The sequence below is a fragment of the Melozone crissalis genome, unplaced genomic scaffold, assembly GCF_028551555.1.
Source record: "Melozone crissalis strain CALT ecotype California unplaced genomic scaffold, PUWL_Pcris_2 ptg000045l_1, whole genome shotgun sequence".
NCBI lineage: Eukaryota > Metazoa > Chordata > Aves > Passeriformes > Passerellidae > Melozone > Melozone crissalis.
Window position 1 is genome coordinate 19,357,625 of NW_026535823.1, and position 27,935 is coordinate 19,385,559.

Sequence of the window (27,935 nt, forward strand, 5' to 3'; positions counted from 1 at the left end):
GAAGTTTAGGTAGCATCTATTTAGTTAAAAGTGTATCTTGCAGGAACAGGAGGTTTTGGGGCTTTTTCCCGTTACTCTCATAATAAATTTAGGTGCATTAAATTATGCTAAGATGTCTGAAAAATTTAAATTCTTCCTGGGAGTTCTTTTTCACTTTGACTCAAAGTATGTCCAGAAATTATGATTTTTTTTTTTTAATCTGATGTTTAATTGGAATCCATTCTGTAGATGAGGCTATCAGCATAGCTTCTTATAGCTGAGAGTAACTGGAAAGAAAGTGTGTAGGAAAAAAAGGTGACCACATAAGCCTACACAGGAGAACAGATGTAATAGAAGACACTGCATTTTTTGTATCTCACTAATGGTAGATGGAAGATGAAAAGTTTTCAATTGTAGTTTCTGTTCTTGGATCAGTTTCTCTGTCTCCACCTTTTTGGTTTTGTCTTGCAGTATCCTTGGTAATAGCACAGGATTAAAATTAGCTAATGGCACTGAATCCCATGTGCATATGAGGCACCAAGAATCCCCAGCATGGCTTGCTATAAATTCTTTGGTTTCTGCTCTTTGTGGGATGTAGATTAATAATTTTCTTTTTGAAAGTAAAACAGACAAAGTTCCCTGATGTATTTTTCTACTTATGTTGATCAGTTGATCACTGTTATGCTCTATTTTCAGTTATTGCAAATATCAGTGAGGAACCTGAACTGATTGTAAATGGTATTCTGAATAAATTGATTTATGATTTCAAACCATAATTCAATATGTCTGGTAGTGCAATTCATACTTCAAATAATTTCCCCCCCCCCACTATATTATGCTGCTCTTCATGTGACAAAGATCAGAATTACAGTGGAATGAATTTAATGAAATATTTAAGCAATTATTCTAAAATTTAGGACAAACTTCCAACTAATTTGGAAGGGTTTATAGATGTGCAAATACTGCCTGAACCTGCCTGAATCAGGGATTTGTGTGATAGTTGGTAGTTTCTTCGGGATTCAATTCAATTTCTTGGGGGTTTTTTCTTTTTTTTTTTTTTTTTTAGCCCTTGTGTTCAATGCCAGAAAGTGCACATTCCTTAAGGAAGCCTAGGAACCACAGCAGTGACAGTAGCTGTGATAGTGACAGCAGTGTGTCAGAGTCGGGAGAAGAAACTGAAAAGGAAGATCACAATGAAAAAAAAGAGAAAAAAGTTTCATATGATGTTGAAGAAAATAAATACAAATCTTTGGAAAGATCAGGTAAGTTAAATAATCACTTTTCCAAGGAAGTCTGGCATTGATGATGAATTATATTAAATTCCTCAGTCTTTCAGAATGTGTCAACTTTGTATCTCAGGGTTTAACTCTGGTTTGCTTGTTTTAGTTTCTTTAAAATGTTTTCTAAATTAACAGATATATACCATGTTATTTTTTTGTTTTAGTCATGTATTGTCTCAAAGACTTTTATAATGTAGTTGCACATGTATAATGGTGCTTCTAAAATTTTATTTTTCATAGCAGCATTTATTTAGCTGAAAACTGAATTAAAAAATGGTGTAACGATGCCTTAACAAATGAGAGATACTGAATCTTCAAATATGAGATCCATTGAGCAAATTTTCTCTCCTGTTTCCATATCGTTAGGGTTAGGAAAGCATACACAGAAGTCACATACATTTTGACCTAAAGAGCACATGCCCTCTCTCATAAATCTCATGTGTGTTATAGTGGATTGGAGTCTGGTTAAAGCTGAATATGAGGAAGAAATAAATGTACCTATGAGTATGTAAATTCTGTATTGTTAGGGGATCTGACACGACTGACTTCTACACAGATAGTTGTTAGTCAACACACATTGTAGTGCAACATCTGTGCACACACTGATCATATGTGTTGTTAGTTACAAAGACTGAAAAATGGGTGTTAAGAAATAATAAATAATAACATCATTCATTTGATCTGTCTGCAGGTAGAATGAACTGCAAACCTTCAAATAAAAATGTAAAGTCTCCATCATATTCGTCCCCCACATCATCCGCAGGTCCAATCCGGCGTTCTGTGAGCTGCCCTCGCTCCATATCGATCCTCACTATGCAGTCCCAGGGAGCGGAGCCGCGCCCCTTTTCAGCCAAAACAGCTCTCCAAATGCAGCGAACAGCCTCTGTGAACAGGTCCCACTCTTTGAGTCGTAGCCCATCTTCAGCCAGATTCTCTCAGACAGCCACCTCGGGAACTATGAACTCTTCAGGGGTGAGTTAACACAGTGGTTGCATTCAAAATGTGTTCCATTCTCTCTAAATCTCCATAAATACACTAGTAATTTTTGCAACATCAGAAAATTTGATGTACTGTTGTCAAGATTGTTTTGAAAGACACTTGAGCATATAAGATCTCTAGACCTGTGTGTGAAATGGGATGAGCGCCAGCCATGATGTCTCAGTGTTTGTGGTGCAGCAATACAGATGTTACATTTTGTAGAAATAAGTTTCTTAAGAGAATAGGAAACCCTCACTTTGTGAATGGGAAACCTTCACTCCTAAACAGCCTTTTGAAGACCATTACCTCTCTTAAAAATTTTCTGTGATTTGTCTGGGGACTCCTGGTTCTGAAGTAAGGCTGTACCTAGCTTCAAAATCTTTACAGTAACAAAAATATATCCAGATTTCAAATCCAGTGTATAGTCCAAGGGTAAATACATTGTGCCAGAATAAAACACTAGGAAGGTTTTGTATGGCTGTCCATTGTAGAAGATAGTGAGATTAATTTTCAACCTATTAGACCTCTTTTGCATATGCTATACCTCTGCAGTAGAGCTCTACTTCCAAAGTGAACAGCTGAAAATTTATACAGTGCTTGTGGTCTTTGGGATTTGCCACTGCAGTAGCTGACTCAGAAGCCATTCTCTTTTTTACAAAAGAAGATAAACTGTCTTGCATTTGCACCCTCTCCTTGAGACAGACAAGCAACTGGCCCAAACAATTAACAAATTAGATCAAACACTTTTAATTGTTTAGAATTTGTGTGGTTTATTGTACTTTTCACAATGTACTTCTGGACCATGTATATTTTTTCATTTTGCTGGCAGATTGCCATCCTCTTTGGTATCTCCTTCACAGCCCAGGCATTTTTTCTTTTGTGTTGGGGTGATGGAGCCCATATTCACTTATCCCTAGGCAGTGTTTGCAGGGATCAATCCCCAGCCTCACTCAGGATTGCACTGCCTGCTGGTGCCAGAGCATTTCCATTCATGCTTTGATGCCTAACCTATATATTTCATCACCCAAATAATTTGTGCGGAGATGGCGCAAAACAAATTGGCACTTTTAACCTGTATTTGCTGCCTCTCTGTATTGTGGTGAGCTTTGATTGTGAGCAATCCTTTTGTAATGCTAATTAACTTGCTTCATAGTATTTACTATCTCTAATCATCATTTTTATCCGGTAGAACGCTCATTGTCTGTTTTGCCTGTGAGGCTTTGTCTAAATGATGAAAAAGGGTCCTTTTAAAATTGTGTGCTGACATCTTGTGAAATACTCTTTAACATGGTTTTCCATCTTTAAAGTCAGCTAATAGAATTGGAAAGACATTAAGATTGTGTCTTCACAACAACATGTTAAAGGTATTTTTTATTGCATTAGCTATCTCAAGTTTAAAAAGTACCCTTTTATCATCACCATGTACCCTGAGAGTTTAATGAGACAGTGCTAATATGGATTTTTCTATTCACATTAACTTTATATCAAATACAAATTACTGAAAGATTAAAAGCAGTCTTTTACCATCCGATGTTAAAAATGGCCTACTCGCTTAAATTAACATTAGTTAGAAAGCATACTCTCTTTTTCATTGAGAAAGCTCCACCACAGAAATAATCTTGATCTTGATGTCTAGAACAATTACTTTGGGTGATAGAGCTTAGGTCGTGCTTCCTAAAAATGATGTGAATAAAATTACTTACAGAATGGATAAGAATTACTTATAATTTAGCACTGTATTCTGAATGGCACTCTGTTCATAATTATTTTTGCAACTTAGAATAATATATTATATATTACTGCTAGAATAACATTAAAATTGATAATCTGTGACTTAGTAAGAAGAAATCATTTGTGCATGATAAAGTGTTAGTTTATCTGTTCTTTGGGCAAGATAAGAGCAGTACACTGCCGTTTTTGGAGTCTGCTGAGATCTAAATGTTCTAAATGCAGGGAAACAAAATTTAAAATAAATCATTTACAGCTGGGAATTACAGACATATTCTTATAGGAGTTAGAAGCGTAAGTGGATTTCAAATTATTTCTATCTTATTATTTCAGCCATATTAACATGTATCAAATACCAGAGTATTTTTCTTGTGCTTGAAAATATTTATCACTCACTAAATTAAAGATACCCTTAAGTATTGTAGTTGTTACAGAATACAAAGATTAAAAGTACCTAAAAATTTTGAATTTCACTCTTGAAAAATGCTAAAATTAGACTGACTTGGTTTTGCAAATGAGAAAAAGCAAAAGTATGTGAAAGAAAGAGGATCAGAAACACTTCTAACTAGTGTGTCATGTTTTTAAGTAGACCCCCAAATCCTCCAAAGATGGTGTTCTGCCAAACCTGCAGGGGTTCAGTTCAGCGTTGGCGTAAAAACCATTGATACTTTAAACAAAACTCTGGACAACTGGAGGCCCTGTCAGACCCCTTACTGACTAAAGCAGGGGAAAAGTGGTCTTTTTAATGCTCCCTGAAATGTTGGCCCTGTGATATATTGCCTGTTTATGTTAAATTGTTGAAGTGACGCACTGAAAGGATGCTTTTTATGACTAATATTTTTTATTATGTTGAATTTAAATTCAGAGTCTGTTATCTCAATTTCAAATTTATACTTTAAATTGTGGCACCATAAATATGGAATATATGTTTGTTTATTCTGTTTCAAACAAACGAACATTTTAACTGTTTTTTTTGGATTACTTGACAACTCTCAGTAATGGTGATGCATTAATGTATGTGATATGTATTAGTTCTGTATTAGATAATATGTCTATGCATTTTAATAATATATTTTATGTCACTCTAGAATTTTTTTTTCAAGCAAACATCTTTGTAATGTGATTTAATGGCACGCTTAAAATGTTTTCCTCTGCTTTGTGTTGGCTTTTAGAGTGAGTCTTTGCTGCAACAGAAAACAAAAGAGCAAGAAGTTGCTTTGACAAAGGAGACTCTTCTCCGTATCAATGACTTGAAAGTAAGGTTCCCAGGAAAAACAAATGAAGAATCTGAATTAATTATAGAAGATGTAAGTATCTATAAATAAGAAAGAAGAACAGGCTAGACATTGTTTAGGCTACTGAAATGAAGGAAAGTAAAAAGCTCAATCTATGATTCATTAGCTCCTGTGGCCTTAAAACTTCCAGAACTCAGGATAACTCAAAAGAATTTGAAAGCTTGGAGCGTTGCATCCTTTCTGACCTTAAAAGCACAGCACTGAAAACATTCCTGTGTCTTTATAAAATATGTGAGAAATAATCAGGAGGGTTGGGAAAATTCAGTTTTTCATTTTAGAGAGAGTTCAAACTTTTAAGTAAGCCAAGAAGAATGTTACAATTCATATTTCACCTGATATTGTTAAAACAGACCCTGACCTGTTTAACTTGCTCTCAAGCAGGCATACTAGAGAACTCAGAACTGTATGCTGCAGGCAGAATGGAGGTTTGGGGGTCATAAAGAACACCAGTCTCATGTGCTTTTTTGGCTCTTGTAGTCTACCAAATTCACCTTTCTCACATCTAATGTTGTCCTGAGCCTTGTTGCTTAGTATCGAAGACATGTGAAACAATGCCAAAATAAAGGTCAATTAAATCCCAATACTTGATATATAAGCAGAAATTGCATGGTGTCTAAATACTTTGTAAATATTTAATGCAAAGAAGCTAACAGAATGGAAAAGAAAAAAATAAAGATGGATGTTCCCTGGTCATTTTAGAAGGAAAATGAAAGGATTCAAACACCTGTGCTCTGATGTCGTGAGCACTGTCCTTGATCTGTTAAAATTAATCTGATTTATTATCTGGCCAGAAAGGTCCTGAGCTCTGTGAGCTTCCAGAATGCTGATTATGTTTCTAGCAATCTCTGCAGCTACACTGGACTGGGAAGGAATTCTTCTGTAGTGATGGTTGATTTGGTGCTGGTGGAAGCCAGTACTCACCACCAGCAGGCTGGGTTTCCCAGCAGCAGAGCTGGAACCCTCCATGAGACGCTGTCCCCGATGCCCCAGTGCGCGGTTCTGCGCGAGCCGGCTGCGAGCGCTCCTCTGGCACTGCTTCCTCACACAGCGCCAGCCTGGGGAGCCCCACGCCTTCCTGGGGCACAGCTCTTGTAAAATTCATCTGGCCATAACCAATTCCTGATGGGAGAGAGTTCATCACGGAGGAAAATGAGTGCTGGCGACATAGAACTTGTTGAAGGTCTGGAGTAGAGTAGAAAGATAAAATAATAGAAGGAGAATAAAAATGTATGTTTGCAGCTTCAGCTATTTTGATAGCACTTAGATTTTGTGAGAGGAGAGTGTTGCAGTTCATATATGATTATTTATCATATATGATTTCCAGGTATGTCCAATGTCCCATTTGCAGCAAAACCCCTCACTATTTAAATAGATCAGCAGTTATGCATTCTTGAACTTACTACTCTCAAAAAATCTGGGCTGTGTCAGTCAAGACAACTTTCTAACTACTTTGTAGTGTATGATTGTCAGAATCAGGTAGAAAAGAGGGTGGTACTAAACTGAAGCATCACACAGATCTTTGCAAATTTTGCCCCACATAATTTTGCAAATATTTTGCTATTTCTTTTAGAGAAAATTTCTCACAGCAGTCTTTAAGATGCACACATTTTTAAGGGTTAGGAGTGATCATGATTGAAAGACCAACTTTCATGTGTATTTTTTATCTTGTGTTTTACAATGACCACAGATTATGGACAATTGGAAGTATCATAAAACAAAAGTCTCATCCTATTGGTTGGTAAAACTGGATTCAGCAAAACAACGAAAAGTAAGTGACATATTTCATTTTCAGAAGGTCATCTAAAGTAGATGCATAGCAGTGCTTCTACTGGTGTTTAGCAGTAGCTGGGAGGGACTTGAGATGCTAAAATATAGACTATTGATACTAACATAGATATGCATTAATTCAATTAAAGGACATTATGCTCCATATTTGGAGAAGCACGATTGCTCTGGATTATAATTTAAAAATCAATTTCTCAAAAAACTGGTCTTCTAAAAAAAAGGCAAATGAATGATTAGTGCTTACATACCTATTAGTTCTAGCTAATGTTCTTAGAAGGGTATTCACTTGGCAGATTTGATTGATAAGGGCTACACCAGTCAGCAGTTTCAGACCAGGCATATTAAAACTCCTTTAGAGGAAGTGATACTCACTTGGCTGTTGGAGTATTTGACCCACAGTATTAGAAGAGATCATGCTGAATAAAAAATGGACCTACCAAGCAAAGAATTTTCTCCTTTAATCGTTATTTCAGAAAGCCTCCCATAGAGGGTGGTTCTGCCCTTTATTTGACTGGCAGTCATGTTAAACCAAGGGCACATGTACAAAGTCAGGATGACAGAGATTGATGTGCCAGGTTGTTACCTGCAAAAACTGCACAATCAGAAATGTGGACTTTTTGCTCTTCTTGTGAGGACATCTTCTACAACTTTAGGAGACTTATAATTCCTGAAGCACTAGTGAGCCCTTCATCTTTGCTTGCACTGGAAATTATTTGCCTTTTTTTTAAACTGCTTTTAACCTCAATCCCTTCAAGCAATCAGATAGTTATTCTTAGAAGGGTAGTTTATAAAAACGGATTAACTTTGACAATGACATTGCAGCTGAGGACTGCCAAATGTCTTTTGTTGATTTGAAAGAACTATGTTTTATATTCCAATGAGGTGGGTGAAGGAGAAATGAGCAAGGTGGAGAATATTTATGCAAGTAAGGAATCTGTCTCAAAGATACCTTTTGCAACCTTGTGAAATACAAAACAGAATCTCAGTCCCCTTCACTTTTACTGGGAAATTCTAACACACAAGAAGAAAATACCTGGGCAATATACTAGATTGCACAATGTTCCTACCTGACAGCTGTATTTGCTTAACAATTATTCAACATCATATAGAAAAATTAAACTTACACTTATAATCTTGTGTGTAATGTTCTGGCATTACAGCACGGGTATAGGAGGCATTCAGAAGTAAGCTGAGAGTAAACCAATTAAATCAATTCATGTTATTCATGTCAAATTAAAAAAAATTTAACTTTTACTCTAAGACTTTCAATAAAAAGAGATTTTGTTATGGGAGGAGTTATGACTGTTTCATGTTGCATCACTTTACATAATTTCTTTAAAAGTGTTTTGATGGTTACCAGAGGGTTTTGAATACACCCTTTCATAACATCTTGTTCTGTTACACCTAGATAATTTGTTTTGTTAAAGCAAATGATGTAAATTAAAGAGAAAAATGAAGGCAAGCTAGGGAAATTAATTTAGAAAAATGAAGATATAGGTTTCATGAAGTTCCAGCCCTTGTGCAATGCCTTGTCTCTTTTCTTAAATGGATGATTTTTTTGCCATGTTTGCACATTAAGGGCAATTAACCAGCACATTTCCTGCACTGGCATATTGGCAATATCAGCACAGTAAAAACAGGAGAAAGATTTTTTTTTTTCCAGAGTACTTGGCAGTCTGTGGCTTGCTCTAAGGTGTTCAGTTCTTAGTTTTCTTCAACTCCAGGTACTACAGTAAAAGGAAAAGCTCTACACTGGCATCATTGTTTTTAGCTTATGTCTTTTGGACTAGTGAGAGAGTCTATACAGGGTGGTATTGTTCTTTTTCACACAAGGAGATACTATTGTCAGTGTAAATCTGCAAAGAAATGCAGGGCTGATTCCTATGTGCTTTAGGGACTGAGTTGTTTCAGATGTGTGTTTGACCACAGACAGCAGCCATGTGTGTGGGAATGCCTTGGACAGGTGAGACACAAGGAAAAGGGCTTGGGAAGCATGAAGGCTGATGCTGCTAAGGAAGTGTCTGAAAGTCTGAGCCTGTCCCACAGTCATGAGACAGCCCAAAACCTGGGCTTAGCTCCTGCTATCACAAAAAAAGATCAGTGCCCTTAGGTTTTAATATCTTACTCCTTCTGTCTCACTCTTTGGGAGGAGTAGGCCATGGGTGTGGGTTTTAGTGCATTAGATACCTGCATTCATAACGACTCCCAACAGAGAGGACAGTATTGTATTTACTTTGGGCTATTATGTACATGGAATTACTGCAAGACCTGTGCATGCAGACTAATCTCAGGTCTTCAAAAAGAGTTTAAATAACATGGGAAAAAAACATATTTCATTATTAGGTATGTATAGATTTTCTGCCCATTAGGCATACTAAACTTCCTTGTGCTACTGCAAGCATTTTGTATATAATGTGCAGTAGCTTCCTTGTGCTACTGCAAGCATTTTGTATATTTAAGCTTTATTTCTTTCATTGTCAGACAACAGTTTTTTATGAAGATCTAAAAATTGCAATTCCACACCATTCTTCCATAATTTACTGTTCTACTAAATCTCTTTCACCTTTTGAGAACCATGATTCACCATGTGAATCGGTTTGTCTTACACACCTGAAAGTTTCCAGGGAAAGCATTGTACCTTCTAATTTATAAAATCTTACACCAAATTAGCAAATACCTCCATCTGTTTATCACCCACTTGAGGGTGATTGTTTTTTTGGAAGATGCTGTTATGTAAAAAAGGCAGAGAGGGTGTTTCCTTCGAAGGAAATTTCATGGATTTAACTGGCTTTTTTGTTGATAGTTTACATGCACTGTAGGCTTTTTTATAGGACAGATTTTACACTGTTCAGAGTGTCAATATGTGGTCTAAATACTACTTTGGTCACAAAAATATTCCCAGACTTATTGATGGTATCTAAATAGACAGAATCCAAGACACTCTGGAGTCTTGATTCTCTCCAGGGATTATGAAGGGAACATAGAGGACTCGGTTAAGAGAATGTCCAGATATTTAAAAGCAGGCACGATGAATCCCACCTTCCTTCCATGCCCCAGTTCAGTGGGATGTGCAAAGGTGTATCCAGGACTCTGGTAAGTTGGATGTGCAGCTGTCTAGCACTATACTGAATGCAGCTCAGCCTTTAAGCTCTTGCATTTAAATGTAGTCCATATGTAATAAATCCATTGCGTGCTGATAAATGTTTCTATTTTAAATATCTTGCTGATTATTTTCTTACTGATGTCACCGCTGTCTCTTGCCAGGTACACTAATATGGTTTGATATAGGGTAACACTGAACTGAAACAGACATTAAACCAAAGGCAGTTTGTAGTTTTCCAGGACATTTTAGTTCCTTATAAAATAGATTTTACAAGGGAGTGGGAAAAGAAGACATACAGTACTTGGGTTAATTAAGTTGCTTCTAGTCTTTAATTGACACAATTAAAGACTAGAATTTGTTTCTTTTTACCCTTTCTGTCATTTAAATGAGCTAGTATTATTGAACAGACTGAAAAAACAGAAATAAACTTTTCAGTAATAAAATTAAAATACTGTGATTTGGCTTTGCAAAATGTTACTAACAGAAAGAACATATAATAATAAAAAAGTTAGCTGATGACTGCACAGAAATGAATGTAGGCATGTACAGGTATGCAGTCATATGTACAGGGATAGCTGACTGTATGCATGCTGGGCATCAGCCATCAGCTGGGTTTTGGTTTTGCAAAATGTCTTTGATTTACTTGGAATGCTGTTTCCTAGGTTTTGGATATAGTCAGGACAAGTGTCCGTGCAGTTCTACAGCACGTCTGGAAAGCTCCGGACATTGAAAATCTCCATCTCTACCGTCTTTTTAACCGGCTGTTTAACCGCTTACTTTGGAGCCACGGCCAAGGCCTATGGAACTGTTTCTGTAATTCAGGGTAATTTTTTTTTTCTTCTTCATAACTTCACAACTACAATCAATGCTGGCATACTTTGTTGCTCATTTTCATTCACAAGAACAATGTAATACATTGAAATTGTTTTAAAATCACCTTAAGATATATAGTAGAATTAAGTCTAGCAATCAAGACCAACCTTTTCAGAAATGGAATCAAACATTTAGAAATGTATTTACAAATTTAATAACCTAAGGAGAAAATATAATATTCAAAATATTTTAGCCCCTAAGTTAACTCTTTTGCTGGATGGTGCATGATTTTTAAGCCAGAGCACTGTGTCAAACATGGACCTGCCATCAACAGAAATCACAGAATCTATTTGTGCTCCAGATCATAAGGAGAGTTCGGTCACAAGTGCAGCTGACATCTCATGCCAGATGCAATGTCAGTTCTGTGGTTTACTAATAAACAGTTCAAACTTCTGTGCTTGATTACATTCTCTGTTTCCCATACTGGTAGAAAGTTAAGTATATGCAGAATATTGAATGTCCATGTAAGCAGGTGTTTTTGGTTTGGGTAGCAAATACAAGTTTTTTACAGGGAAGAAAAGATCTGGACATATAAACAAGTTCAATAACCTCTACTTCAGAATCTAAATTCCTGAAATCAAAGGCATTGATAGAAATATAGATTTGGGGGATCATATCAAGGGTATTAACTAATTGCTCCCACACACAAATTTATTCATAAAATAAGAATACAAAATTTTAAATATGAAATATATTGCACACAAAAAAGAACATTTTCTCTGTTAGTATATAAAATGTATAAAGAATGGAGGGGGGCATTTGTTAGCTTGCATAAGTTGTTCTAAGAGATGTATTGAAAATGAACTACAACAATTAATATGCTGTTGGATATTGTACGGACAAAGGAATCAACAATGTTCACACATAGTCATTTATAGTATGTGGAGAATTCACACATTACCCTTGTTAATTGTTTCCCAAGAAAATGGATCACAAGAAGAAGAGGGATCTGAGGGATCCAAAAGATCAACAGGTCTTTTATCATCATCTCATTGCTGAAAGCTTGTTGTTGTGCAAGCTGTTAGGATTCTTCCCAATTTTTTCTTTCCTTCATGCTAGCAGAGGTGTGTAAAGTCTTGAGTACAAGCTCAATTCTTTTGTTGTCATAAAATATTATAAGTGGAGTTATTCTTTGACAAAGATCCAGTTCCTTGTAAGAGGAGTTGTTATATAAAAGATTCTAAAAATATTGTAGAATATATAAATATCCAGTATGTATAACTATCACTCTGCATGTAAAACACTTGTTAGAGATAATACAGAATTCATGGAAGAAAACAAAAAGGCTGTTTGCACCTCGCCAGTATGTTGTTTATTCAGTTACAAGCATCCTTCTTGCCCCATAACACACAACTGAGAACTCATGGCAGTACCTCTGTAGCAGAGAGGTCAACTTTTCATCACTCTTCCCCAAGAGTTCATTGTGCCATTTTAAAGAATTGGAATAAACAGATTGGAATAAACATAGGGTGTGTGTAGAATTTGGAGAAACATGTTGGGAAAGAGGAATTAATGTGCTGATTCAGAAACAATATTACTATATGAAAATCCATTAAGGAGTGTAGTGTGTTCACTATTAATAAGATAGATGTCTTGGAAGAAGAATGGAGTTAATGGCCTTAAGGTTTCCTCTTGCTGGTTAGATCTCTGCTGGGTATGTGCTATTTTAATGAAAAGAAAACAAAGAAAATCTCTGTGAAAAAAAGGTGATGTAAAGGGTTTCATAAAGGTTCATTTGTTTTACTGTATAATAAACAACTAAAAGTAATAGAAGAAAACTAGAAGAACCAGTTGACTTCTGATGATTATAAAAATAATAACACGATTGACCACATTGCACAATCCAGTATAATACTCTCTTTTTTGTATCTGGTGAGGAGTCTGTGATTTCTTACTGATGTATGGAAGATAAAGTTACAGCATAACCAATTAAATTTAGGAAACAGAATTCTGATCCCTGTTGATTGCAGTATAATGGAGAATAAACTGAATCTGTCTAACACATGGAGGAAGTTGCACAGGCACATTTATATGAAAGTTCATTAAAATTCATGTGTATGTCTCCAAATCTCAGCTTTTGTTATGAGGGTAACTATCTAGTATTAGTTCATAGTCAGTCACAGTTGCAGCAGGCCATATATTATTTGTCACTGAAAAAATGCCACTTAACTGTAGAAAAGTTATCACAAAGACCAGAACCTATGGAATTTATCAGGAAAGTTTCTTCTACAGGATTTCTGAGTGAATGGAGTGAATTACAATATAATTATGTGTAGCAATGTGAATCTGTTGAAGGAATGTAATTCTTGGACTGTCATCTTGCTACTTTCTACCAGCATGACTTCATGAGGAAAGACTGAAGACAATAGATTAATTTCTACATAAAAATACATATGGACAGTTCCCAGACAGAAAACAGTTGAGAAAAATATATTAAAGAAAAGTAGTAGTATTACTCAATGATCTTAAGAGCGCATTTCCAACCTAAATGATTCTATGATGATTCAGTTTGTGAAATTAAAGTTTTGATGTATACAAACAATACTTAAACAATTGTATGAATAATAATTAAAGACAAATGCTTGCATCATTGAAATTTATGTTTGCAATGAAAATTCAGTAGGACTGAATGTTTTCAGCTGGAACATACCATCTAGACAGAGGAGCCAGGCTGACAAATCAGTTAGCTATACATACAGCTCATCTTTTAGTCATAAATGGTTTTAATTCCATCTTAATCATAGAATCATTGATTCATAAAATATTAAGGGGTTGGAATGGACCTTATAGATCATCTAGTCCCAGCCCCCAGCCATGGACAGGGACATATCCCACTAGACCAGGTTGCTCAAGGCCTTTTCCAACCTGGCTTTGAACGCTGTCAGGGCTGGGGCATCCACAGCCTCCCTGGGCAAACTGTGCCAGTGTCTCACCACCCTCACAGTGAAATGCAGCTCAGTTTAAAAAAATCTTACTAGGCAGGAGTGAGCTTGCTGGCTCTGTGATGTTGTTTGAAGGATGAACTTTCTACATGGGCATTGTGAAATCTACTGCTGGTCTCTGTGGGCAAGGCTAAATCGGCCTGGATGCTATGTTGAAGCCAGATGCAGCAAATTTCCCTCACTCTGTGAAGTGCTTCTTTCATATACAAACAAAAAAGCTCAAGCTTACAAACCATCTGTGCTACTGGATAATAATTCTGTCCAAAAGAAGTCTTCACAATCACCACGTTGCCTTTTAAAACAGATTGAATTATGTATAATATGGTCAGAATTTTGCACAAACAAGAATGCAGAGATGTATGCAAAGAACTATTTATTGTAGTCGTCTGTGCTGAAACACACCTGGTTTATATGGATGTGGTAGGCCTTGGTGGCTTTTTTCCCTCAAAGAAAAATGGCTTCTTAAGAAAACAAAAGGAATTTTTCTATAGATGTACTCTGCAAGTTGCACTTAAGTGTAGATCACCAACCCATGTGACCAGAGGAAATAATAAGCAGTATTCCAATGACTAAACTGAGAGACTCTCTTCATATGATTTTTTGGATAAGGAAGCAGAACACATACTAATCTCCTGTAAATTAATTTCATACTTGTTTCTTAGTATCATGTACTTAAAGAAAAGTATTATTATGCTGTGTGGACATTTAGAAATAATTTATTACTTTTATTAGTTCCTTTAATTCCTTTTAACAGGTGGTAGCCTGTTAGAAATAATAAGTGTTTTGTGTTATTCCTGTTGTTAGACAAATATACAATTTTGTGACCATAATTCTTTATGTGCTAAACCGAAGTAATGGCTCTGTAAACACTTCAGGGAACAAACCAAATGAAAAATTGCAGTGGATATTTCCCATATAAAGATTAATTTCTTACTTTGTGTTTTGGACTCAGCATCTGCCAGTATTTGTGTTAAACAGTTAGTATAAACCTTTCCTGTACCTTTCCTGCAAGGTTGTGCTTTTTGTCTTATTCCTCAGTTGTTAAATCTGATATAAAGCAATAAAGCTCTTAGATTGCAATTTGTGATAGAGACCATGAATTTGTTTCTTTTTCCATAATAGGAGCTCTTGGGAAACCACATTTAGTAAAGGCTCAGAGGCGCTGACTCCGGAGCAGCTCCAGTGCTGCCAGCGAATAGTTCAGCTTTGTAAACACTGCCTGCTGGTAGTTTACAAACACTCATCAGATGCAAGAGGATCCCCAACTGGGATGAGCCATCACTGGGATGATACAAGGTATAAATTTGAATATTTTCCTCCTAAGTTATACTTATAAAGGATAGTATTAGAACAGGTTTTATTCCATGTTGCTACCACTAAATTTTTCCTTAAGTCTGGTTTCCTCTGTATTTAAGAAAAAAACCCACCAAACTCCCCAGCATATTCCTTGATCCTGACTTTTGGTCATTCCAATAACACTGCCCCAGTCATGAAGTGCTACCAAAAGAAAACTTGACATACATATCTTGTATGTCTTATTAAACTTCTGTAAACTTGTGTACATCTTGTACACTTATTAAACTCTTGATTGCCTACTGCCTAATTAGCTGCAGCAAAGGCTTTCCAGAAAGTGAACTGAAAATCTCCTTTCTTCCCCTTCTCAGATCCCTCAAAGTCAGTGTTTCCAGATTTGCATTCCTAGAGGTTTCCTAACATGTCAGATACTTCTGGCTTCACATTCGCAGTGGGCTGCCATAGGGGCACAGCTCCAGCCAAGGGTCAGGTAAGTGCCATCTGATTTACTGTGTTGCACAGTTTTGCAAAGTTGATTTCCAAAATCTATAGACCAGAAGTTTTATTATTCCATTTTATGGAGCATAAATATATCGTCAAACCTTGCAAAACAGCATCATATAGTAAAATAATTATTTGGCACTTACTTGATTCTCCATTGGCTGGTTTAGTTCCCCAACTGGATACAATAGAGGTTGTAATATTATCAGTGTAGGGATTACTGAGAATGCTCCAACTATGGCAGTCAACAATTTGCAATTAAACAGTCATAGACAGAGAATTAAAATGTCAGTTTTAAATTACTTAGAATCCAAATTCTATCCCATTTTAATTATTGTGTATATAAAAATTACAAGTGCTTTGTTTATATAGAATATCTTGCATATATTGTTTCATAGAAGGGCTTTGTGATTTAAGCATTATGTGAAAAACAAATTTTTGATATATTATCTATTAAACTCATTTTATTACTTAATTGCTTACTTGATATAGCTCAGATTACTTATTTGATACACTGGACCGATGCATTATTGACATGTGGATTTTAAGACACTCTAACATAATTTAAAGCCAACCAGAAACTAAATTTGTTTGATCACAGCAAAAGCAGAAGTATGTTAGCCACAAAGCAATCATATTCAATATTAACAGCTCCTGAGTAATAGCAGGAGTATGGTAAAGTCATTTGGATTAGCTAAGACTAGAAAATCTCAAAGTTTTTATTGCCTTTATAGTTAATGCTGCAGAAAATTTTACATCATGACCAACCACAAGTTATTCAAACAGTTCAGATTACTGTAATGTACTCAACTAACAGGCTTGCCTTTGGAATGCAATGAAAGGGATGGTCCAAGAGAACTTTCTTGTCTCCAGTTTCTGTATTTCTTTGGATGCTGAATGGAAGTTATTCATAAACTTCATAGGCTGGAGGAATCTAAGCCCTCTATATCGTAAATATCAGTAATGGAGTGTCAAGACAACTCTGATTAAAGTTACAGTTCAATGTTTCATCTAGACATGAATACAGCAATATGCCAGTTAACCATGATATTCTGAATTTGTGAAATGAAAGACACGTATGGAAATAAATTCTCTTGTCTGTAACAGCCCACAATTGTAATGAACTACTTTTCTACAAGTGGGAGAACCACAATACCAATTCACTTTTCACACAGGTTTTTGTTTTTAATGAATCTCCACTACTAATAATAGTTTTCCTGACTCTCCATAAAATTCTGTGGTGCAAGAAAATATTACAGTATAATGTAATAAATGTATGAAAAGTCAATTTTTTCAAGACTTTATAAAATCTAATTTGAAGAACTTTGTTTTTTCTGAGCACAAACAAATTTTTTATTTTGTTTGTGTTTAAGAAACAAATGTTTGTGAAACTAAAGCTCTCACAGTTTACAAATAGATAGCTTTTAGCTGGGAAAATTTATTTGTACAGGAACGGTTAAAAAGATAATGAAAACTGCCACAGAATTCTTTAATAACTTCTCAAATTTCTTTTCAATTCTATCTCTTAACTGGAAACCCACTAAGTAAATTAAACAACAGGATTGCTCAAAAACCATACCAAAGTCTCTTAAAAAATTAGCTAAAATCAAACTGTGTAAAAAGTCATAAATTAACCTGTATTACAAAAAAAAAAAAATCTACCACTAGGTCCTTACAGCTTGCTAAATGACCTTATCTATTACATGGCATATTCTCTGGGAAGTACTGGAGTTTTTTACTGTATCATCAAGCAAAGGTAGGACTAGGTCTGGTGACACAGTGAAGTGTCAAGCTCACCAAAAACCCATTCCAAGTCAGGCTTTATTTTTTCTTTAAAAAATAAATTCTTTAAAAAATATGTTGGTGATAAGGTTTTTCTCAAGCTCAAACAAAGCACATGTGTACACTTTCTCATATAGATTATTCCTCTTTACACAGTGCTGCTGTTTCTATCCATGGAATCAGTCTGACCAGTCTTTTAACTTATTTGTCATTAATCAATATGATTCACTAGAATTGCACAACAATTTTTAAGCAATAATTTATACAATGTGTTGTGTTAATCCATCCTAACACTGACATAATTCCTTGCGAAATTCTGATTTAGTATGGATGTTATTTTTGCACACTTTATTGACTTCTACAATTAACTTTTAGTTAATTACAGCATGAAAATATTTAAGAATTAATATTAGGATACGATAAACTGCTCTTTGTATTTTTAGATTAAATACAAGCTATACAGTTTCCTGAATTTAAAAAGCAAATAGTCACTGATGTGAATTGAATTACTAGGTTATAGTAATCATTTCTTCCTTTACTACAGTAGTGGTAACATGTCTATTCTTAGAACATTAGGAACATTAGACATGGAAATCTTGGTGTTTAATCTTTTTTTTTTTTTTTTTTATGATCCAACTTTTTATAAGATGGTTTTTTGCCCAGTTTAAATTAAACAGGATTCTGTTGTTTACACAGGATTCCATTGTTTATTTATTTAATGGTTTATTTATTTAATACAACAGAGTTTATATTCCTTTTCTGAGTTAGTTTGTGCCTATTGCCCTCTGTGTTTCATAAATAGCATTTACTGTACTGAGTTTCCTGCACACACCAATCATAAAGTCTGGCACATTAACAACTACTTCTTTTGCTCTTGAATGTTGCTTTGTCTGTAAACTTTGCTGTGTTTTTCATATCCTTTCTAGGTGTTTATTGCCAAGACCTTCACTGTTCATCCTGAAACCATCCTCATCCAAACTTAGCTGCAGTCCATCTGGATCGCCTCGCCCTAACCTTTTGTTCACACACAGATACAGCCACTTGTGAAGTAAAAGGAAATTGCTGTTGTAAATAATGGCAATTTCTTTTTTTTTTTAAACTTGTGATAGAGCTAAACATAAGCACTGTTATATATTTCTTACCATCATATTATAATAAACTTTAGCTGAAAACCTACTGTAAAAGCATAGCTTTTCTGGGAACATAATGAACCTTGTTAAGTTGTTTACACACACATGTGAATGTGTAGATCTTGCTAGGTTTATAAGTAACTCCTTCCTACTAGAAATGTTATTTTTGCTGCAGAATATATAAAATGGAATTGTTCTGGAAGATTCTATACAGTATTACATTATTTTGTAAGTACAATACTTTGACTTGAAAATTATTTATTGTAAACTGTATTATTATTTATTGTCTCAAATGTCCTTTAACAAAGCAGATAATTAGAAAACTCTTACAGAACAGTAAATCTGTAACAGTTATCAAAATAATCTGAACATGGATATGTTATCAAAAATAATCTGTTCTTGGATATGTTTAAAATAAACCCCAAAACTCTGTAAGCCAAACCCAAAGCAGATATATTTTTATTTCTCCTCTGAAATGACAAGATCTATTTAATACTACTATTTTTCTTAAAGGACATGATATAGTATCCTTTAGCCAAAGTGAAGGCATCTAGTACACAAACAGTAAAATATCAGTTTAGGCATTCACTTCCTAATTGGATTCTCGTAATAAAATGGAAGCCAATGTTTGTTTCCAGGTTTTCATTCACATTATCTGTATCCTGTGCCTTTAGGTTTCCTTTGGGAGCAAGCAGTCATCCTCAGCTCCACACGCATGCATAGTGCATAGTTTTTCTGTTACACTGCCTAAGTGGTAAAGCAGACATTTTTAGGAAATACTGCAGCTGTAATGTATTATTTGAAACTTAAACTAATTGGTTTGTTGTAGTTTTTAGCATGCAATCCAGTACCTACTGTAGAATGTATCTTTGCAATGGACAGTATTTTCTAGATTGCTGACACCTTTAAATGTTGGAAATCTAATTCACTAGAAAGCTCTCATTCAGGTCTAGATTCCTGAGACTGGCTGAACAGCACAAAACCAAAATGAGCCAGAGCAGGAACCTAGTATTTACAGGATTTGTAGCCTGAAAACATCATTTGGGTTTTGATACATACAGCCATTTATCCCACTCAGCATTGTGCCATGTGAGCCTTATTCATTAGAGAAATAATTATTAAATCAGTTACTCTAGATTTAAAAATAATTAAGTTTTTTATTTGAGTGAAGAGCAGAGTAGTTATTATTTACCAAAGACTCGTGTACTTATGAATCATTTAACCCTGAAACGTGTTTGTAAATTATCAATGTATTTCAGGTATACTTTAAAAAAATAATTTGGGGGCTAATTATCCTCAGGAGCAAATATGTTAGTGTTTTTTGATATCCAACAATTTAAGACAAAATTTAAGAGACTTAAGAGATTTCAGATTGAAGTTGTATGGAAATTATTTTTTAAGAAGTTTTAGTCATAGGATATATAAAAACTGGAAATTTGGTTGAGATTTTTGATGCCTGTGCTGTAGTGCCTCAGCTCTAGAACTGCAGAATATATAACAAGAATATTTGTAAACAAATAAAAATACCCTCTTGCAATTACCAGATCAAATCAGTCTTTTGGTCTGGTAAAGTCTTTTTAATTTTTGTGGTAATACTAGTTCAGTAATATAGTATGTTCACATTAATTGTATATCTCTTTTGATCCATACAGTGACTATTAATGCATACTCTGGTTATCTGTAACATCTAATAAAAGCTGTAAATTTTCTCTTCTTGGAGGAGGCTTCCATTGCATTCTACTTTTGGCCATAAGGATAAGATCAGCTTCCAGCTTAGCCTGCCAGACTCTAACAGAGCTTTAGGACAGGAGGTTCACATGTCTTTTTACTCCTAAACTTCACTATATGATTTCTATTTTCGAATGCCAGTGCTGGGCCAGGTCAGTCTGTACAGAATACTCTGCCAAAAGAAAGAGGGCTACTAACCATACCTATGGATAAATCTAGGAAAAAAATTTCATTTAGCATGTACAAAAGTGGACCAGATGGTGGTTTACGTCTGACATGACTTAATATATTTGCATTTCTGATAACCTTTCCTAAGTGGTCATGTGTTCCTAATATAATGTGTGAATCAATACCTTCAATAAACATCATGCTACACTTGGCTGCAGCTCCTCAGAACCAGCGCGTGTGCTCTGCGGGTGAATTACGGGCTGCACCTGTAGCCCCGCTCCAGGGAGTGCCCTAGGTGGAAGCAGTTACCCCTTTCCTCTGCAAAACAGCCGCAATTTGCTTTGTGATCACACCAGTGGTTCTAATAAGTCTTAATTAGTGGCCGTAAGCTCCTGCAGCCTTTTGGCCAGCAGGTCTGCCTGCCCCTGCCCCTGGCACCCGGGCTCTGCTCAGGGAGCAGCAGCGAGCTCATGGAGCGTGGCCCTGAGGGCAGCCCCGCAATGTCCGCGCTAGCGCAGCGAGATCCCGGCTCTGTTTCCAGGTGCCGTGTGATGCCAAGCAAAGGAACACAGAGATGTCACCAGCGGTGATCTTTACCCGGTTCCGACACGACTGGAATGAGGTATTTAATGGTTTCTGTGCGGTGTATCACAGCACCTGGAACGCGCCCGGTGCGTGCCCAGCTCTCGGCGCCGGAGGCCGCAGCCCCGGCCCGCCCGGCCCTGGCAGAGGAGCAGGGAGAGCTGAGCTCCTCGTTTATCAGTAACGGCACCTCCGGAAGCTCTGCTGGCGGTTAGTCACAAATATCGCCTTTTTTAAATTTTATTTTTATTATTCCCCGCGGTTATTAGAGTTACACGACTTTTACAGTCGATTGGCCGGGAGCGGGCAGGGGAGGCCGGCGAGGAGCGGCCCCGGGCGGGTCTGGGCGGCGGCAGCGCTCACCCGGCCCCGGGGCTGGGGGAACCGCGCCCGGCGCTCCTACTGCCCCAGCGTAGAGACGGGCTCGGAAATGCCGGTTATTAAAATTTACAAAGACTTCGCGCGTTATTTGAGCACCAGAGTAAGGAAATTACCTTTTTGGACGCATTGCTTGAATGTTGGAGGAAATATTACTTGATGTACAGCATAAGGAGACTTATTTGTAGACCTTCGCCTTGGCTTGTTGTTCTGCCTGCAAAGACTCATACTCGTTTTAGAAAAATTAGTAACTAAGTGCTGATTCTCTGTACTGAAAAGTAAACAAATTACTCAGTGTTTAAAATTACATCTAAAAGGTTTCTTATCTGGTCTAGGAGCTCTAGAACAAAATCACTTTTTATATATAAAACCTTAAGTTTATGGTTATGACTTCCCTGTCATATTCAAGTGAAAATATTAACAGTAAGCCCAGAGGGATCTGGATAAGCTGGACTGATCAGCAGAGACCAAGAGTATGAGGCTCAACAAAGAGAAACGCTGAGTCCTGCCCTTGGGTCACAGCAAAGCTCTGCAGTGCCACAGCCTTGGGGCAGAGTGGCTGGAAACTGCCTGGCAGAAAGGGACTGGGGCTGCTGGTCAACAGCTGCTGGGTACGAGCCAGCACAGGCCAAGAAGGCCAGTGGCATCCTGGCTTATGAGAGAAGTAGCATGGCCAGCAGGACTAGGACAGTGATTGTCCCCCGGTCCTTGGCACTGGCGAGGTGCCTCGAGTGCTGCGTGCATGCTGGACCACTCAGTGCAGGAGGACAGGGAGGTGCTGCAGGGTGTCCAGTGGACGCTCTGGAGGGTAAGCCCTATGAGGAGCAGCTGAAGGAGCTGGGGCTGTTTAGCCTGGAGAAGGGGGTGGCTCAGCAGTGGCATTATCTCTCTCTGCAGCTCCCTGCAAGGAGGGTGTAACCAGGTAGGGTCAGGCTGGTCTCCCAAGGAACAGGTGACAGGACGAGAGGACATAGTCTCAAGCTGTGCCAGGGGCAGTTCAGGTTGGACATTTGTGGGAATTTCTTCAGATAAATGATTAGACATTGCAATGGACTGCCCAGGGAGGTGATGGAGTCACCATCCTAGGAGGTGTTTAAGAAAAGGCTGGACATTGCACTTGGTACCTTGCTCTAGGTGACATTGTAGTGTTTGGTCACAGGCTAGACTTGATCTCAGAGGTCTTTTCCAATCTAATTGATTCTGTGAAAAGACTGAATTGCACTGACAGTTATAGCGTCTAATTTAGGTGTTAGCAAATATGATTATTTGCAAGTTAGCTTTGCATGCATTGTTAAACAGTTAACTTGAAGCTGTTGCAACGGGAATCCATTTTCAGGAGGAAATAATTTGCTGTTAAATGGCATTCTTACTGGCAAATCTTTCACTTCAGCATTTGCTAAAAACATTTGTAATTTTTTCTGTATGTGGTAAAATTCCCACGTGTTAGATTGTTATTCTGCATCTGTGTTCTTTGTTCTCTGCCAGCCACCTCTGTGCAGTTCCCTGCATTATTGAAATCTCTTGTTAACGTAGAGGAGTCTTTGTTAGTGTGTAAATACCTGTAGCACTTTAGGACTCTTAAGGAAATGGGGGTAATTTTACTTTTTACGTATATGGAACAGAAGACTCTGCTTGTGGGGAATCAAGGCAGGTGCATTCTTGATGTTTTTAACATATCCTCATTTCTTTAAAACAAAAGGCAACATTTCTGCAGAAAGGAAATCTGTTTATACTGAGCTGAGTGCTGCCCTCCTTTCAACACAGATGCTACAGCTTATGCTATAAAATAATGCAGTGAAGGCTACTGTGTATGGCCCAAGTCCCCACGGCGTGGGTCAGCCTGCTTTTAGCACCACAGAGTGAAGTGCAGCCCCTGCCTGGCTGCAGGGGTGTCTGACACGGGTGCCCAGCGTGCCGTGCAGGCTCAGGTGGCTGCACAGCAGTCGGTCCCCTCGGTGCCAGCCCCTGTCAGGGCTGATCAGCAGCGTTGTGCAGGGAAGTGACCCCTATCCGCCCTTCCTCCGTGCCCTCACTGCTCCCGGCTCCTGCCACGCAGCGCCACGGGAGGGATGTGGAGCACGGGCAAAGCGCTGCCTTTCAAGGCTGAGGGGGGCAGCCATGAGGTGGATTGGAGCCCAAAAAGAGTATAAAATGCAAGGGGATATGATGAGAAAAAAACATTATGCTGGAAGTGGTTTCATATTAAAAGTTTTCCTTGTGCCCACCTTTGTGGAAATTATTTGCTGTTATGGCAAATAATTCTGCCATGGCAGAACAGATGGTTTCACTTAATGCTATATATTGTTTTTAACTAAGTGGTGCAGTGTCATCTGACTGACCTATATCATTAATGCACAGTCAGTTTTGTTAAAAAATTCCCCACAATCCACTGTCTTTTTTGGAAGCTTATCAGAAGGACATAGAGGACCTTATTTTCTACATAGAAGCTTTCAATTTCAAGACTGAAAAAAAAAAAATCATCCAATATTTTTATTTCAAACTTCTATGCAGTGCTCAGATTTCTTGATCTGACCCAGGTATCAGACTATCACTCTGGTTTTCCTTGCACAAGAGAGATGGGATTAATTTACTTTGCAAAGAGAAATACAGCTCTGAGTGACGCAAGTGGACTCAGCGAAGGTGCATCTGGCACAAGAATAGACCAATATGGAAAGTCAAAATGTGTTTCTAGGAGAATGCACCTGTGCCCTGAGCAGCCCTTGTGTGCAAGCACCTCTCTGCTGAATGATTTTGCTCATAGCTGAAGTTGCCCCTACAGCTCTGATGTTGCTTGTCCAGGGACTTGGATGTCACAGCTACAGGTTTCATTAGTTCTAGTGTTTGTTTGGTAAAATAACTGATTTACAATGTCCCTTACAAAGACATTAAACTTGTCAAACAACCAAACATAGACAATGAGAAGTAGTACAAATAGTCCTGTACAGAAATCTGGACTCTTTCTGTTAACTAATGAACTGGGACACTGTGCAGTCTAGACACGTTTTTGAAACTGACCATGTTGGTAAATAGCTGGCAATTTCAGAGATACATAAGTGTTGTGAGAGTTGGACTTTATTCCATCCCACCTGTCCTTTCCCATTCAGCCCTATTAGGTGATTGCAGGTGTTCTGCTGAGTCAGGCCTCTTCCCTTCCCGTGCAGGGTTTGTACTTTCTATGGGTGGGATGTGCTTTTTCACAATTGTGTGGGATTCAAGCCATCTGATTTCTTGTATTCGGATTCAGAGGCTGAACAAAGTAGCTGCATCAAAATGGCACAGTAGTAGACAAGTGTGCTGTGGGGCAGTTTAACTTCAGTCACACTGTTGGTTGCTGTGATGTTTGCTCTGGTCTGCATTATGCAGTCAGAAGCAGCTGAGAAATCTTACAGGCATGGTGAAAAATATGGTCCCTAAAATAACTTCTACAAGTATTGTTAAAATGGACCTGACAGCATCTTTCCAAACTTTACTTCAGTTAGTCTGTGGGATGGTTTTCCAGATTAATCAGAACAACTGCCGAAGGCTCTGTGGTTGGGTTATACTCACTAAACTTGACTACATGGCACACCAGACAGAGTTGGTGCTTTCCTCTATTTCTGTCTGCAGTTGATGCAGCCTGCATGTTCCTCTCCTGTCACCATGGCCTCTGCTTTTGTTTTGGAACAGAGGAACCCCTAACTCCTTTCAGCTGTGATGTGCCTTTTGCCCAACTGGGAAGCCAAATGCTTTGCTCCACAGGTGTGCTGCTGAGTATGACAGTATGGTCACAAGTGGTGAATAATGGGAACACAGGTAGCAAGGGAATTTTTTTGAAAAGCAGGGTAAGTGCAGTAGTTCTGTAGTTGCCCTCCAAGCTGTTGGTACCTCTTGCATGGGTTGTTGCAGCTGTCAGAGTAGGGTGGCTGTTTGCTGTGGTAGAGGAACTTGTTTCTAACTCAGACTCCTCTTCCTAAACTTTGCAGTTTTTCTTCCCTTCCTTCCTTCCCCCAGCTCACTCAAATGGAGGAAAGAGTAAGTTTTGTATATCTTATAGCTTCCAATGCTACCAAATTTGGGTTTGAGGAAAAAGCTGTAATAGAAATATGAATCATCATCTCATGTGAAACAGTGTTCAAACTATCCAAGTATATGTGCTTATCTGTGTTTGAATACACCTCTTTTACAGGAAATGTGTTTCAGTTGCCCAAGTGGTATCCAATTAGTATACTCTGCAACATCTCTGCCTGTTGTATATTTTCCTTCAAGTGCCCCAATTCAGGTATTATTAATGATAATAAAAAACCTACTTAGGATTAGAATACTGAAGTAGTTGGATGTCTACTCTTACTTGAAAAACACCTATGTTGTGAAGAGGCTTGGCTCTCAGTCAAGCTTTCACAGTGATTACATCTATTTCACAGTCATTTTTGTCATTTTTTTTTCCTGTGCAGGCTGGAACAACATGGTGAGGATAGCTTTACTGGTTATTGTAGTCAATCAAGTAAATAAAGTTGGTGTACACATTTCTGTGAGCTAGCAGCCATATAACTTGTTTTACAATTCTAGGAGGGCAATTGTGTGTATATATATATATATTTTTTTTTTTTTTTGTATCAACAATAACAACATCCAGTAGCTCTAATATGCATACTGTCATGTCAGCATTTTTGCTATTTAGGAATTTGTACCTCACCTGAATTACAGTTTAGCTGGCAGACCCTCAGCAGGAAATATAACACTTTAATTATTTTATCAACACTAAATTGTACTTTCCCGTTAGTGCTTTTGCATTTTATTATTTTAAAATAAAATGTCATGTTAACCAGAAGCAACTTTCCTTTCACTGCACACCTACTAGTGAGCCTCCTCTGTCTAGTAACTGTAGTCCAGCAATGCTCCTTTCTTGTGTCTGTACACCCATAAAATTCAATATCAAGGTTTGCTATTCCGTGCGGAGAAAGGATTTCACATTTTGGTCATGTTGGTCTTAAGCTACTGAGTGTTGAGATTATTTCTAGTTCGGGAACTTGATGTGGCAATCTGACAGCACTGGAGCCACGTGGCTCTGCAGCTGTGCTCCCACACTGCCCGTGCTGTGCTCTGCCTCTGTCCTCTGCAGGTGTCAGCAGTGTCCCCTGTGCCACTGGAACCAGCGCCTCCAGCAGCGACGGTGCTGAGAGCAGGGTCTGTGTCCTTCCCTCCCATCCCTCTAACATTCCTCTCTTTGTATTTTAGCTTTGTAAGTCTGCATGAGAAAACTTGTAAAATACCAATGATCCTCTCTGAGCAGGGAGGGCTCTCTCAACCTGCAGGTTTCTCTTCTTTGAAACACGGGTGAAATAATCCAGTTCCAGCTGCAAGCCCATCAGAACAGAGGACTCAGGTTTTCTGGTGCAATGGCAGTAAAGGAATTGCTTTAGCACTGCCAGTGATGATTTTTCTTATGTATTATTATTTTAATTATTTTCTTCAAAGTTTTTGGGAGAGATTTTTTTCCCAAGTTAATGTTTTCTTGTTCCCAAGGCCAAGTGGGAGAGCAGTCTAGTAATAATTACCCTGGCATTTTTGTACTGGTAGTTATTGTTTCTGGGGAAATTTTCTTCTGGAAGATTTAGTACCTGCTAACACTCTTTCATCAAATAATGCAGATAATCCTACCCCTATGTAACTGAGAAGCAATTCTTAAGATAGCAGTAGTTTTCTACAATCAGTGTCAAGTGGTTTGGTGTTTATTTTGGTTTTTTAAACTTATGGTCTTGTGTGATTTTTATCAGGTGGAATATGAGGGCCAGCAGCATTTGTGCAATGAGATGTCAGACATACCTAGAAAAATACAAATTAAAGGTACTTTCCTTAAGTTTTCTCCTTTTTAATAGGCAGTTTGCTGTTTGTATGTATTTTGTTGTATGACATTACAGAAAATTTGCTTTTTTAGTATTTTATAATGCAGCATAAAATATTAGTGTTATTCAGGAGTCTGAAACGTCACTATAGTGTGACTTGTATGAACTAAGTATGTCACATGTAATCTGGGAATTAATTTACAAACCTAGTTCATGTCATCATGGTGATATGGGAACCTTGCAGTTGTTTGTAAGAGAAAAAGGTAGATTATCAGAGGTATAGAAAAGCCAAGTATTTTCTAATTACTTCTCTAGTTAAGGAAGAAAAACCCTTCTTGAGCTGCCCCCAAAGGAGTTCTCTTGTTTAAGCCAGTAATTGCAATTAAGAACATAAACTAAAAGAATGATATAATGCTGCTCCATTTTGCTATTAAAAGCTTAAACTTTTGCTCCATTAAAATTGAAAGAGAGGGAGAAAATCTAAAAAGGATTTAATTAACTAGTAAACTTGAGTGTTTATCAGCTGTAAAAATGATTTGATTTCTGTAGCAATAGGATACAAATCAACTTGGAGATTTTTAAAGATCA

At 37.4% G+C, this 27,935-nt stretch overlaps 1 protein-coding gene across 5 annotated transcripts in view; it reads left to right on the forward strand.

Moving 5' to 3' along the window:
* The window catches only part of TTLL7 (tubulin tyrosine ligase like 7), a 65,348-nt gene extending 44,572 nt beyond the window's left edge, over positions 1-20,776 (forward strand). For 3 of the 5 annotated variants that reach the window (XM_054285964.1, XM_054285963.1, XM_054285965.1), the window contains 7 exons: positions 1,046-1,241; positions 1,951-2,231; positions 5,138-5,272; positions 6,948-7,028; positions 10,811-10,971; positions 15,086-15,259; positions 18,466-20,776. In XM_054285964.1, coding sequence (XP_054141939.1) covers positions 1,046-1,241; positions 1,951-2,231; positions 5,138-5,272; positions 6,948-7,028; positions 10,811-10,971; positions 15,086-15,259; positions 18,466-18,586 — 1,149 coding nt within the window. In that variant the 3' untranslated portion in view covers positions 18,587-20,776. Of the gene's footprint in view, positions 1-1,045; positions 1,242-1,950; positions 2,232-5,137; positions 5,273-6,947; positions 7,029-10,810; positions 10,972-15,085; positions 15,260-15,627; positions 15,747-18,465 lie in introns of all 5 variants that reach the window. The other 2 variants (XR_008483669.1, XM_054285966.1) reach the window with 2 other exon arrangements.
* The last annotated feature ends 7,159 nt before the right edge of the window (positions 20,777-27,935 follow it).